Here is a 15,450-nt window from a genome sequence, read left to right on the forward strand (position 1 = left end):
ATGCTTCTAAGTACTGTTATTGTCCAGGGCAGTGAGGTTGCACTCAGCTCTTTTGTGCAGGACTTCCCCACCCCAAGGAAGATAGCGGAAACCAAAAAGGACAAGGACAGCACCTCGACCTCTCCCCTCACCTCAGGCTCTCCAACAGCAAGAGCCCAGGCCCAGACCCACACAACAGGTCTATTCCCCCCCCCCCCCCCCCCGCCTGCCTACGACCACCAGAGACATGACCACACTACCATCAGCCTGCTGAGAGACAGGCTGGCTCTGTTAGAGGTATGGGTTACTGAGCTAAAGGAGCAGCCCCCCAGCTACACCATCTCCAGCCCAGACACAGAGCTTCTACAGGACCAGATCAACCAGTGCAGGACCCAGCTGAAGAACTCTGCCTTACCACAGCGCTTGAGGAGGTAAAGGCCACCATGAGAGAGATAGTGCAGGCAATGGAGGAGATGGCAAAATAGTTGTCTATCATCAAGAGGGTGCTGTTTTATAGAGAACAGACTGTAGACTCCTAGAGAGAAGCTGCAGCCCCTCAACCACCCCTAACACCCCCACTGACCCACCCACAACCCTCCCCCATCCCGACCACCCTTTACCCACAACCCCAGTCAACAAGGAGGCTCACATGGGGACACCTACAGAGAGAAGCTCTTTGGCCCCCCCTGACACACCCCTCCTTGTACACAGGCCCTGTGTACTCCAGCCCCAGACAGTAAACCCACTACTCTGGTAAAACCCACTGAGGTGGCCATCCTCATTGACTCAAATGGGAAATTCATCCAAGAGGATAAACTCTTCCCCCACCACAAGGTGTGCAAAATATGGTGCCCAAAAATGCAGGATGCACTCCACATCCTGTCCCAGCCTGACTTTGGCACACCAGGCCACATTATTATTCACACCGGCACCAACAACCTGCGAGAGGAGCAGGAGAGAGTAGGCAGCCTGGTCAACAGAGTAGCAGAGAGGGCCTCTGAGTGGTTCCCCAACTCCCACATCACCATCTCCACTCTGCTGCCCTGCAAAGACTTTCATCCCTGTACCATTCAGAAAGTCAACGCTGACATCACCAGAGGGTGTGGCCTACTCCCAAACGTGCACATGGCTCACCACCCAACAATCACCCCAGAGCATCTGCACGACCACTCCCACCTGAGGAAGCAGACAGTAGGGATGTTTGCCAAGTCTCTAAAGGGTGTGGCACTTGGTAGACAAACACCCCATGCCGCACTGGACAGAGGACCACCCAGAGACCCCTACCAGACCACTGCACCACCAAGGAGCCCCAGGCCCCTTCAACGCCATACCAGACCTAGCGCACCCCACAGGCCCCATCCACCACCAGAGCATCACCACCCCCATCGGCTTAGCCATACTTGACCAGGCCAAGCCTCCTAGCCCGCACCAGACCTCCACCTCTACCAGACCAGAGAGGAATCCCCCTGGCCCAGACCTGGCCCCTGTCCACTCCACAGGGCCCAACAGCAGGACCAGCGCAGTTACGCGGAGGTCCTCAGAGGACAGGAGAACTCTGTAGGATTGAGTGAGATTAAACTGCTCCTCCAAAACATCTACACTAAACTGCACTAAATGCGCACACACCTATTGTACTAAAAGTTTACTTGTTCAATGAATAGAAATACACACACACACACACACACACACACACACACACACACACACACACACACACACACACACACACACACACACACACACACACACACACACACACACATATATATATAACAGAATAAATGTTTGCTGTGGAACATTCAGGGCCTAAACTCATCAATATTGGACTGAAGAGTTTAACAATGGAGTTCAAAAAAAATCTTCAAGATGTTGACGTCATCATTCTGCAGGAGACATGGTGTAAGGCAGATATTGTCACTCACTGTCCCAGAGGCTACAGAGAGGTAATTGTGCCAACACAGCTCTGTCAGTAGAGGCAGAGACTCTGGAGGATTGATAATTTGGTACAAATCCGAACTACAAAATCTAATTCATTACTGTGAGACTTTAAAACTCTATAAACGTACACTCAGAACCAAAGAAACACAGTACAACAGCAAGCAGCTGACACAAATTGTGAAGTCCATAAACACAAACAACTTCTGGCAAAATTGGAAAACCCCCCAAAAAATCTAAACAAGAGGAATTAGCGATACAGAATGGTGACATATGGACAACCCATTTTAAAACACTATGGAACACCATTCAAATTGATGCAAACGCAGAACAATGCCAAATTCATGAGAAGTTGAATGGATTAGAAAATCTATAAAAGACAATCAAAATCCATTGGACTCCCCAATTACTGACCAGGAGCTCAATAAGAAACTTCAGGCTCTCAAATTAAAAAAAAAACATGCGGACCTGATGGCATCCTAAATGAGATGCTCAAATCACTAGTGCAAAATTTCAATTGGCTATATTAAAACTGTTTAATTTGATCCTGAGTGTAGGTTATTTCCCGGACATCTAGAATCAAGGACTCAACCCAACTCTTTAAGAACAGAGACAAATTTGTCCCCAACAATTACAGAGGCATTTGTGTGAACAGTAACCTGGGGAAGGTTTTCTGTAGTATTATAAATGTAAGAGTTTTAAACTTCCTTAATAAGCACAATGTTTTGAGTAAAAGCTAAATTGGATTTATACCAAAACGTTGCACGACCGATCATATTTACACCCTACACACCCTGATAGATAAACATGTCCACCAAAATAATACCAAAATGTATGCTTGCTTTATCGACTTCCAAAAAGCATTTGATTCTATTTGGCATACAGGACTGTTCTACAAAGTTATTGGAAGTGGTGTAGGGGATAAAAGATATGAAATAATTAAATCAATGTGTACTGGCAATACGTGCAGCATCAAAATTGGCAAGAAAATAACAGAATTCTTTAACCAAGGGCGGGGCCTTGGCCCGGGTTGCAATCTGAGCCCTGCACTCTTCAATATTTACATAAACGAATTGGCCGCTATTCGAGAAAAATCTTCAGCCCCTGGTGTATTTTTCCACAATCAGAGGTTAAATGCCTGCTCTTCGCAGATGACCCATGCCTGCTGTCACCTACAGCACCTGGGCCCTGGCAGTAAACCCCCAAAATACTAAAATAATTTTCCAGAGAAGACCCAGATCTCAGGGAATTGAACAAAAGTTCTCAATTGGTACAAAATATATAGAGTACTGCACACATTACAATTACTGAGGTTTAAAAATAAGCTCAAATGGACACCTTAATAATGCAGTGAATGAACTGAGAGAGAAAGCACGCAACGACATTAAAAAACGAATTCAAATTGAAATACCTATTAAAATGTGTCTAAAACGAATTGAATGTGTCATTGAACCAATTGCACTTTATGGCAGCGAGATGTGGGGTCCACTTGCAAAACAAAATTTCACCCAATGGGACAAACACCCCATTGAAACCCTGCATGCAGAGTTCTGTAAGGAAAACTACAAACAATGCATGCAGGGCAGAATTAGGCCAATATCCACTAGTAAAAAAATATTTTAAAAAGAGCAATTAAGTTTTGGAAACATCTAAAATACAGTGACCCCCTCTCATATCATTACCAAGCCCTGCAATGCCAAGAGCTGAGCACAGAAAAGAGTACCCTCATCCAGCTGGTCCTGGGGCTGAGTTCACTAACCTGTTCTGCTAACACACTGAAGTCTCAGGGCCAGAACATCCAATCAATCAGAATAAACCAAATTACAACACAGTCAAAACAAAACTACATTACTTATTGGGAAACATAAGCACAAAGCAAAATGCAGTGCTATCTGGCCCTAAATCGACAGTACACCATGGCAAACTATTTGAACATGGTTCTTGATCAAAACCTTAGAAAAACCTTGACAAAGTACAGGCTCAGTGAGCACAGCCTTGCTATTGAGAAGGGTAGACACATGAAAACATGGCTCCCTCTAGAGGAAAGTCTGTGCAACCACGGCACCACAGCAGAACCTGAGACAGAGCTGTATTTCCTGACAAAATGTAAAAAATATAAAACAATTAGAGTGTCATTTCCCCAAAGACCTCTCTGATGAGGATAGGCTACCTGTCCTGTTGGTGGAGGACGCAGAGAGCTGTGGGTTGGCAGCGCACTACATTGCTGCCTGCCATAAAATGAGGGAGTGTCTGACAGACCAACCAACCTCCACATGTCCTCTATGCTTATTGTTATTGTTCTGGTTGTTCTGGTTATTCTGACCCTTGGTTATTGTTGTTCCTGTTGACAATGTTGACAATATTGATTATTATTAATTATGTTAATATTTTAAATGTCCAAAGTAAGCTTTGGCAATATGTACATTGTTAAGTCATGCCAATCAATTGAATTGAAATTGAGAGAGAGAGAGAGAGAGAGAGAGAGAGAGAGAGAGAGAAAGACAGAGAGAGAGAGAGAAAAAGAAAGCGAGAGAGTCAGTTTTAAACTGTCAGATCAGCGGAAAGGGGGAAAGTTTACACACAGTGTTTCAAATTTGGTTTATGATTTTTATTCAACCTGGTGAACAATGGGATGTGAAAAACTTGGAATTTGAAATGAGGCCCTATAGACAATCTAGCAAACAATTATACATTTACATTTTATAAATATATATATATATATATATATATATATATATATATATATTTTGTTTTGCCTCTTGGGCCATTATTTAGTTGAAATGGCCTTCACAAGGTATAGGATTACAGCATTTGGATTAGGCTAATTATTGGATTATTGCTTCAGGGTTTCCAATCTACCAGGTTGTGCGAGTTTCAGTCTCAGAGAGAGCCTACAGGTCATTAAATGATTGGTTGACATCGGGCTGGGCCCAAGCCCGTAGATGGCCCAAGAGGCAAAACAAAATATATATATATATATATATATATATATATATATATATTTATATATATATATATATTTATAAAATTTAAATGTATAATTGTTTTTTTATCCAACTACAGGAGCCCGCTCTCAATGTTCAAAATACAGCAGAGAGCAAAATTTAGCAACAGATGATCAATAGTTTATAAAAATAACTGTGGATGAAATTTTATCACAAGCACATACATGTATCTGCCAAAATTAAGGAAACACCAAACCAAAGTGTCCTAAAATGGTGTTGCATCACCACGAGCTGCCAGAACAGCTTCAAAGTGCCTTGGCATAGATTCTACAAGTAGACATAAACCATGCCAGGAGAATGAATCTCACACTCCATAACATATACTTTGTATCCCTTGTTTACTCGTGTTTCCTTTATTTTGGCAGTTACCTGTATGCCTACAGTCGGGAAGGCCGCAGTTTGGGAAGCATGTGTGCCAAATATAGGCTACAGCTTGTTCCTTGTGGCCATAGATTTATAATCCATAAAAGGGTTTTGTAACCTCTTACCCTGGCAATTTGACTGTTAAACTAATGGGTACACTAGCAATGGATGCCAGTCCTGATTTGAATGGGAAGTGCCATCTATGGATTATATTTCTATGGTTGATTGGGGCTGGTTTTCGTATTGCAGATTTATTTGTATTTGTATGCGGTGCAATTTGAGACGATTGCATCAAACCCACTAGTCTAGTGTAGTGTGTCCATCTGTCTTTTTGTGCTAAAAGTTGGGGTGTGTCGTGTGTTAATTTAGCTGTAGTGATCGCGTGACAACATTCCACGGTTTGAGCATTCCATGGGTGATGTAATGATACGTTTATTGCACGGGTTTGAAATGTGAGCATGAAAATAGACCACTAACTCACTGACCGCTATTCAGATCAATTGATCAAATAACCTGGTCACACCAAAAAAAAATGTAGTTTGGGAAAACGAATAATAAACCAGGTGTATTCCAGGTGTATTCTGTATGCCCTATAGGCATACGTTATGGTGTGGGGTGCATTTTCCTGGCATGGTTTAGGTATACTTGTAGAATCTATGCCATGGCACTTTTGAAGCTGTTCTGGTAGCTCGTGGTGATGCAACGCCTTTTTAGATTTTTTTTTTTTTTTTTTTTACAATCGCTAACATCCTTTTCTCCAATCTGTAGTCACATTTTCAAAACACAATTAGCACAACATCTTTCTGTTGTGGACCATATCATTAACACAATTTATGTTATTTTCACAGAAAATGCAACAGGTTTCTAAAATGCTTACATTTTCTTTACATACAAGCTTACACAATACCAAAAGTATGGATCTTTCTTGTCTTATTTACAAATGCTTGCACACAGCATTCCAGAAATGAAGACCTAATGTTCAAAACCTTCAATATAATATAAAGCCTCTACTTCTGCAACAAAAGCAGCTCAAAAGCTTGAAACAGTTGATAAGCATTTTTGAAAGAACAGATCATTGAAACATTGAGAAATAGCTGATTTACTGTAAGTTGTGTAAAATAGACCAACCACAGCTGATTCTAATCTCAATCGAAGACATAGCCAGATGTCGAAGTTATTTCAATTACATGGACATACACAGTGAAAAGGGGACTCTGGATTTATTTTGTTCAATGTGGATACCGAACAACACAGACGAGCAGAGAGAGAGAAAAAAAATGTCTGGACAAGGGAGAGGAATAGTTGGACAAGGGAGAGGAATAGTTGGACCAGGGAGAGGAGTAGTTGGACCAGGGAGAGGAGTAGCTGGACCAGGGAGAGGAGTAGCTGGACCAGGGAGAGGAGTAGCTGGACCAGGGAGAGGAGTAGCTGGACCAGGGAGAGGAGTAGCTGTACCAGGCAGAGGAGTAGCTGTACCAGGCAGAGGAGTAGCTGTACCAGGCAGAGGAGTAGCTGGGAGTAGCTGGACCAGGCAGAGGAGTAGCTGGACCAGGGAGAGGAGTAGCTGGACCAGGGAGAGGAGTAGCTGGACCAGGCAGAGGAGTAGTTGGACCAGGCAGAGGAGTAGCTGGACCAGGCAGAGGAGTAGTCGGACCAGGACAAGGGAGAAGGAGAGGTAGGGGGAGAGGAGTAAGAATGTGTGGTGGTGTTCAAAGGAGAGTAAGAGCTGTTGTCACTGATGAAATAAGAGCCACCATCATAGACCATGTGATAAACCAGGGTCTATCACAGAGAGGCTGGTGAAAGAGTCCAGCCTAATACCATGGTCTATCACTGAGAGAGGCTGGTGAAAGAGTCCAGCCTAATACCATGGTCTATCACTGAGAGAGACTGGTGAAAGAGTCCAGCCTAATACCATGGTCTATCACTGAGAGAGACTGGTGAAAGAGTCCAGCCTAATACCATGGTCTATCACTGAGAGAGACTGGTGAAAGAGTCCAGCCTAATACCATGGTCTATCACTGAGAGAGGCTGGTGAAAGAGTCCAGCCTAATACCATGGTCTATCACTGAGAGAGGCTGGTGAAAGAGTCCAGCCTAATCTCAAATAGTCAACCTGCTTCCATTATCCAGAATTGTCAAAAAACCAACAGGTAAGTAATGCATTTCACAAGGGCTTCTTCTATCATTACTGTTGCTATGTCCCACAGTAACTGTAGGCCACCAGTCCCAATGCAAATACACATGTTGTATTTTTGTTTCTCTAAAGGACGCAACGTCTTCCTCCCTCTGGGGGAAGAGGAAAGCTCCTCAGTGAAAACCAAGAGCATGCCATTGTAGGATTGGTCATTGCTGACAATGCAATAAAACTGAGAGAAATTCAGACCAGAATTGTAGAGGACAACCTGGTATTTCACAATGTGGAAAGCATCTGCCTGACTACCATTGATCGGACTCTGACCAAACACAGAGTTCGAATGAAACAGTTGTGCACAGTTCCTTTTGAAAGGAACAGTGAGCGGGTCAAGGAACTCCGGCACCAATACGTCCAGGTATGATGTCTATCCAATATGTCTTGTTCTATAGTGAGTTTTACACTATGCTACTCTACATGTAAACATGGGTTACAGTACATACAGTAGGACACTATTCTACTCTACATGTAAACATGGGTTACAGTACATACAGTAGGACACTATGCTACTCTACATGTTAACATGGGTTACAGTACATACAGTAGGACAATATGCTACTCTACATGTTAACATGGGTTACAGTACATACAGTAGGACACTATGCTACTCTACATGTTAACATGGGTTACAGTACATACAGTAGGACACTATGCTACACTACATGTAAACATGGGTTACAGTACATACAGTAGGACACTATTCTACTCTACATGTTAACATGGGTTACAGTACATACAGTAGGACATACTGAAAAGCATTTACACATACAGTGTCTGATTTCTTTCAGAGAGTCATGGAGTTGGAGGCTAATCAGACCCCACATTAAATAATTTATGTAGACGAGGCAGGGTTTAACCTTTCAAAAACACATCGGTGGGGAAGAAACGTCATCGGGAAAAGGGCCACAGTTGATGTGCCGGGTCAGAGAGGAGCAAATATCACAATGTGTGCTGCAATCTCGAGTGCTGGCTTGGTCCTGCAGAAATGCCAGATTGGTCCCTACAACACTGAGCTCCTTCTTTTGTTTTTAGATGACCTCCACCAACACCTGGTGCCAGAAGCAGAAAGGGAACAGGTGGGAGGAAACATAAGGACATTTGTGATTGCATGGGACAATGTAGCATTCCACAATTCACAAACTGGTTTGCAGCCCATCCAAAAATGGTCCCCCCCCCCCCCCCACTCGCCTTTCCTCAACCCCATTGAGGAATGTTTTTCTGCCGGGAGGTGGAAAGTGTATGATCATCGACCACATGACCAAATGTCCCTCCTGGATGCAATGGAAGACGTCTGCAGAGACATCTCAGCTGAAGACTTTCAGGGGTGGATAAAGCATGCCAAGCCTTTCTAAACAAGGTGCAAGGCGAGCATTTTTGTGTTTTTTCCCTTCTGTGCCTTTTTTACTGTAATTGTGTTTTATTTTTACACATTTGGAACCAAAGGCAATGAATGTTGGATTTTTTGTTGATCACTGGCAGCAATTTCATCTTGCTAATAAAGCTTTTACTGCAGCAATTCTGTCACTATTTTTTTTCTACTGTACATTCTATAAAGTAAATATGACTCATTCACTTTTAGATAGTATGTTGCTAAAAATGCACACATTCGACACTCAACCAAAAAATGGAGAGTGGTTTACAGTAAAAGGTAACCGAATTATAAAAAAAACAATGGATTTTATATCGTCTATTGTATGCAGGTAGAACTGAAACATGAAAGTAAAGCATTTTTGTAATGCCATCAAATGTTCGTATTTTGAAAGTCGTGTTATGATTGACTATATGTTCCTCTTGGATAGAAAACATATGCTAGTGTTTTGACTGAATGATTAGATATTGAGTCAAGGTTTGCCGTGTTTCTAGAGAAAGATTTTTTGCATTTTGAAATGTAGAGTTGGTATGGCTATTATTGGATTACTGCTTCAGGGTTTCCAGTCTACCAGGTTGCGCGAGTCTCAGAGAGCCTACAGGTCATTAAATAATTGGTTGATGTGTAGCCTATAGGTCTATACACCTGGTTTACTATTCGTTTTCCCAAACTCAAAACGATTTGTGTGGCCAGGTTAATTGGTCAATTGATCTGAATTGTGGTCAGTGAGTTGGTCTGTTCTCAGGCTCAGATTTCAAACCTGTGCAAAAAGACGTATCCTTACAACATCTACAGAATGCTCAAACCGTGGAATGTTGGCACACGATTACTACAGCTAACACACCTCATTATTTTTTTTTGGTACAAAAAGACAGATGGGACACACTGCACTAGACTAGCGGGTTTGTTGCAATCGTCTCAAATTGCACCGGAGATCGCTTTTTAATTTAATTTATTTGGAATTCTCCAGTGAAAGCGTTTGCGCCAGCGACTATACGTGACGTCAAAACCAGTATGGCGGTCGAGGTGACTTCGGCATTGCTTGCTTTACGTTATAGAAATAGTTTTTAATGTAGTCTACATGTTTTATCTGTTTCGTTGTGCATAGTTTCAGGGATCATTTGACTGCGCTAACGCCCGGTCTCTGGCCTTGAATGAACAGCCACAAACCAGTTAGCGATAAGGCTAGCACAGCCGTATCTTTTTAATTACATTGCAATACTACATACAACTGGCAATATTGTACAATAATGACAACCGCATCACTCAACTACCCACTTGTCTGATCTGTTCTTTGCGGTTTTAAACCCAACGAGTCATTGGAATGGTTTGTGTCTTCATCTGAGTAGATAGCTATAAGACTAGCAACACAACTTGGAAAACAACTACTTTCGTTAGTTAGAAGCACTGTTTTTCATGGTCAACTCGCCTACACATTAATAATAGCTTGTGTGATGTTTTTTTCATTAGCATTCGTTTTGACAAATAATTATCGGTCTCGTATGATAGCAATCTTTCAAGTCCTCTGCTTGCTTTTGAAATATTTAAATTTGTTATTTCTAATTGCAAGAACACAACTTCAAGGCATTTCAGTTGTTTTATCCAATTGTCACCAGCTAGATACTATTTATTACTGATAACGTTAGTTGTCATCAAGCAAAACTGCTGATCTGTTTGAATTGAGCTATATAAATATGTTCACTGTGTTTTCGCTGCACAAAGTCATGATGCGTTAATACAGCGTTTCCCCAAACTCGGTGCATGTTTTATTTCCTTAACACCACACAGCTGATTCAAATGATCACAGCTAGATGATTCCTTGATTATTTGAATCAGCTGTGAGGCAAGAACCAAAACGTGCACCGAGTTTGGGAAACGTTACCTTAACGTTATACTATTATTCGTATTGCTTGGCAGGTGCAATCCACCAAACGAGCGGACCCGAACGAGCTGAAGGTTATTTTTCAGAAGGTAAGAACATCTCTCGTTGTCCTTCACTTTTATGCCTGCTGTATAGTTCATTTCATTGTGGAAAGATTTTGGGCTAGGGTGAACTAATTAGAGGTCTGACGTCATTTAGCTTGCGGGTGTCTTGTAAGGAGCTGTGTGACTGAATCAACCTACCACGCACAGTGCTTGATTTGGGCAGAAGTTCGCCAGAGTTGAATACCGGAATCTCAAAATGTTCTGCTGCTTGAACTCCTGATACTCTTACAGAATATTAGCTCAAAAGTATTGTGGAGGTCCTACACCTAAATATAAACCCAAAATGAGTACTGACACCCATTTCAGTACAAGTCGAGCACCACACACACACTACCAGTCAAAAGTTGAAACTTAATTCAATGGTTTTTATTTATTTTTACTATTTTCTACATTGTAGAATAATAGAAGACAAACTATGAAATGACACATGGAATCATGTAGTAACCCCCAAAAATTGAAATATATTTTCGATTTGTCAAAGTAGCCACCCTTTGCACAATCTTGGCATTCTCTCAACCGGCTTCATGAGGAATACTTCTCCAAAAGTCTTTAAGGTGTTCCCACGTATGCTAAGCACTTGTTGGCTGCTTTCCCTTCACTCTGCGGTCCAACTCATCCCAAACCATCTAAATTGGGTTGAGGTCAGGTGATTTGTGGAAGCCAGATCATCTGATGCAACACTCCATCACTCTCCTTGGTCAAATAGCCCTTACACAGCCTGGATGTGTGTTTTGGGTCATTGTCCTGTTGAAAAACAAATTATGGTCCCACTAAGCGCGAACCAGATGGGATGGCGAATCGCTGCAGAATGCTGTGGTAGCCATGCTGGTTAATAAGTGTGCCTTGAATTCTAATTACATCAGACAGTGTCACCATCACACCACCTCCATGCTTCACAGTGGGAACCACACATGCAGAGATCATCCGTTCACCTACTCTGCGTCTTACAAAGACACTGTGGTTGGAACCAAATATCTCAAATTTGGACTAATCAGACCAAAGGACAGATTTCCACCGGTCTAATGTCCATTATTTGTGTTTCCTGGCCCAAGCAAGTCTCTTCTTCTTATTGGTGTACTTTAGTAATAGTTTCTTTGCAGCAATTTGATCATGGAAGGCCTGATTAACGCAGTCTCTCTGAACAATTGTCTGTTACTTGAACTCTGTGAAGCATTTATTTGGGATGCTATCTGAGGTGCAGTTAACTCTAATGAACATCCTTTGCAGCAGAGGTAACTTCCTTGCCTGTGGCGGTCCTCATGAGAGCCAGTTTCATCATAGCGCTTGATGGTTTTTGCGACTGCACTTGAAGACACTTTCAAAGTTCTTGACATTTTCTGGATTTACTGACCTTCATGTCTTAAAACCTCTCTGGGAAATGTGGGACGCTAGCCACCCCGCCAACAGCCAGTGAAATAGCAGAGCGCCAAATTCAAAACAACAAATCTCATAATTCAAATTTCTCACACATACAAGTATTATACACCATTTTAAAGATAAACTTCTCGTTAATCCAACCAGTGTCCGATTTCAAAAAGGCTTTACGGCGAATTCATACCATTAGATTATGTTAGGACAGCACCTAGACAAGAAAAACCACACAGCCATTTTCCAAGCAAGGAGAAGCATCACAAAAACCAGAAATACAGCTAAAATTAATCACTAACCTTTGATCTTCATCAGATGGCACTCATAGGATTTCATGTTACACAATACATGTATGTTTTGCTCGATAAAGTTCATATTTATATCCAAAAACACCATTTTTACATTGGCGTGTAATGTTCAGAAATGTTTTGCCTTCAAAACCTCCGGTGAATGAGCACATCAATTTACATGAATACTCATCATAAACGTTGATAAAATATACAACTGTTATGCATAGAATTAAAGATAAACTTCTCCTTAATTCAACCGCTGTGTCAGATTTCAAAAAAGCTTTACGGTGAAAGCACACTTTGCAATAATCTGAGTACAGCGCTCAGTCACCAAAACAAGCCATACAGATACCAGCCATGTTGTGGAGTCAACAAAAGTCAGAAATAGAATTATAAATATTCACTTACCTTTGATCTTCATCGGAATACACTCCCAGGAATCCCAATTTAACAAATGTTTTTGTTTCGATAAAGTTCATCTTTATGTCCAAATACCTCCTTTTTTTCCCCGCATTTAGTCCAGCATTCCAAATTCACAAGAGCGCGAGTTTAGTCCAGAAGAAAAGTCTAAATAGTTACATTACAGTTCATAGAAACATGTCAAACTATGTATAGAATCAATCTTTAGGATGTTTTTATCATAAGTCTTCAATAATTTTCCAACCGGACAATTCCTTTGTCTTCATAAAGGAAAGAGAAGGGAGCTCGTGCTCACGCCCGTGTGCGTGACTGAGAAGATGGCCAGACACCTGATTCCAATAGCTCTCATTCTCTTCCCATTTACAGTAGAAGCCTGAAACAACGTTCTAAAGACTGTTGACATCTAGTGGAAGCCTTAGGAAGTGCAATATGACCCCACAGACACTGTATATTGGATAGGCAATCACTTGAAAAATTACAAACCTCAGATTTCCCACTTCCTGGTTGGATTTGTTCTCAGGTTTTTGCCTGCCATAGGAGTTCTGTTATACTCAGACATCATTCAAACAGTTTTAGATACTTCAGAGTGTTTTCTATCCAAATCTACTAATTATATGCATATTCTTTTGGGCCTGAGTAGCAGGCAGTTTACTCTGGGCACCTCATTCATCCAAGCTACTCAATACTGCCTCCCTTTCCCAGAGAAGTTAAAGTAATGATGGACTGTCATTTCTCTGCTTATTTGAGCTGTTCTTCTGTATACCACCCCTACCTTGTCACAACACAACTGATTGGCTCAAATGCATTAATTCCACAAATGAACTTTTAACAAGGCACACCTGTTAATTGAAATGCATTCCAGGTGACTACCTCATGAAGCAGGCTTGAGAATGCCAAGCGTATGCAAAAGCTGTCAAGGCAAAGGGTGGCTACTTTGAAGAATCTCAAATATAATTTTCATTTGTCGAACACTTTTTTTTTGGTTACTACATGATTCCATATGTGTTATTTTGTAGTTTTGATGTCTTCACTATTATTATACAATGTACCCTGGAATGAGGTAGGTGTGTCCAAACTGTATGTCTCACCTTGCAAGATGAGTGTGGGGCAGCAGACTGTACATTAGGCTATACAGTGAGGTCCATGCTGAAGGTCCTGAGCGGGAACCTGAGCGAAGGCTCTTCTATAGTGTGTTCTCAGTTGTGTACTGTAGTTTCATGATGTGCTTGAACGACACGCCCTCGCTCTTTTGAAAGCAGTCAGTGCCTCGTGTGGGTTAACAAAGCTGGTGAAGACGTTCATTAAAAGCCCACCTGTCTAAAGATGGCTCACAAAGTGTTGGAGAGGTTACATAAAGAGACCAAAAAAAAAATACTCTGCAAAATTCCTTGTCTAAGGGATTGGACACGGAATCCTTTATAAATAATAGTCCACCGTGAGCTGGCAGCAGGACAAGTCATTCATAATTACCTTTTTTAGTTATATTTAGAGTGATAGCCTATTTTTTTTTTTGATTGTTCATGGCTTGTTCGTAGACATTTCAGTTATTCACTGCCGTAACAAAATCAATGTCCTTATTGCATGTCTACTCTGGCAGAAGTAATAAGAGCCTCATCACACTCAACCACCTTAGCATGCCAGTGTGATGGGTAAGGTCAAGGACCCTTTCTGTCTTAATCCACCTCAGTATGTCAGTGTTTAGCAGGAAACCCAAAGTGACGCTGTTTCTGTCGTAACCCCCCCACCCCCAGCATGCCAGTGTTGTAGATGCAGATGGCGAGAAGTTGATGACCCCGGGGGACTTTGTGCAGAAGTACCTGGGCCTGCACACACACATCCACCACAACCCCAAAACGGTCCAGCTCATCGCCGGTGTAGCCGACACAACCAAGGACGGGTGACGAGCTGCCTACGTTAACCCGCTATCTCGCTCATCCATCTCTTTCGCTATCTTTCTCTCTCCCTTTATCCTGTCTCCACCAAGTACATGGTTAACAGTTGATCATGCTTAGCCTTCTGTCTCACTCTCATTCTATTTCTGTCTCCTGTCGTGCTCCCTCTCCACATCAACCATGGGAGATTGTTTTCATTGTGCAGAAGGCTCCTGCAGTAGGGAATGATGGAGGTCTCATAACCACACATATTCAATGGTGATGCTTAGATCAGTTAATTAGGATGTTATTTGGTCTAAGAACAAGAAGCTGCTAATAGATTAGGTTATACACACACACACTGCACAAGCCCTTTCAATGCACTTAATCCACTCTTATGAGAGAGAATGAAATAGTTAATGATTCATGTTATTCTGAAAATATTTACTCCTTCAAGGTCAAATGTCTCAAAGTAACATGTGTGCCTTTTCTAGTGGTTAGGATTCGGCGCTCTCACCGCCGTGGCCCGGGTTCGATTCCTGGTCAGGGAACAAATCTTTTGAGTGGCAGGTAGCCTATTGGTTAGAGCGTTGGGCCAGTAATCCAAAGGTTGCTGGATCGAATCCCCGAGCTGACAAAAAAAATCTGTCGTTCTGCCCCTGAACAAGGCA

General features: G+C 42.0%; 1 protein-coding gene across 1 annotated transcript in view; it reads left to right on the plus strand.

Annotated features, from left to right (window-relative positions):
- The window catches only part of LOC106600069 (electrogenic aspartate/glutamate antiporter SLC25A12, mitochondrial), a 23,135-nt gene continuing 7,685 nt past the window's right edge, over positions 1-15,450 (plus strand). Inside the window, exons 1-5 of the mRNA XM_082973092.1 lie at positions 1-147; positions 691-939; positions 1,054-1,170; positions 10,756-10,815; positions 14,660-14,805. Of these exons, the coding sequence (XP_082829218.1) occupies positions 1-147; positions 691-939; positions 1,054-1,170; positions 10,756-10,815; positions 14,660-14,805 (719 nt within the window). The remainder of the gene's footprint in view (positions 148-690; positions 940-1,053; positions 1,171-10,755; positions 10,816-14,659; positions 14,806-15,450) is intronic.

This window comes from Salmo salar, chromosome 03 (assembly GCF_965601325.2).
Source record: "Salmo salar chromosome 03, fSalSal1, whole genome shotgun sequence".
In the NCBI taxonomy this organism is placed as follows: Eukaryota; Metazoa; Chordata; class Actinopteri; order Salmoniformes; family Salmonidae; genus Salmo; species Salmo salar.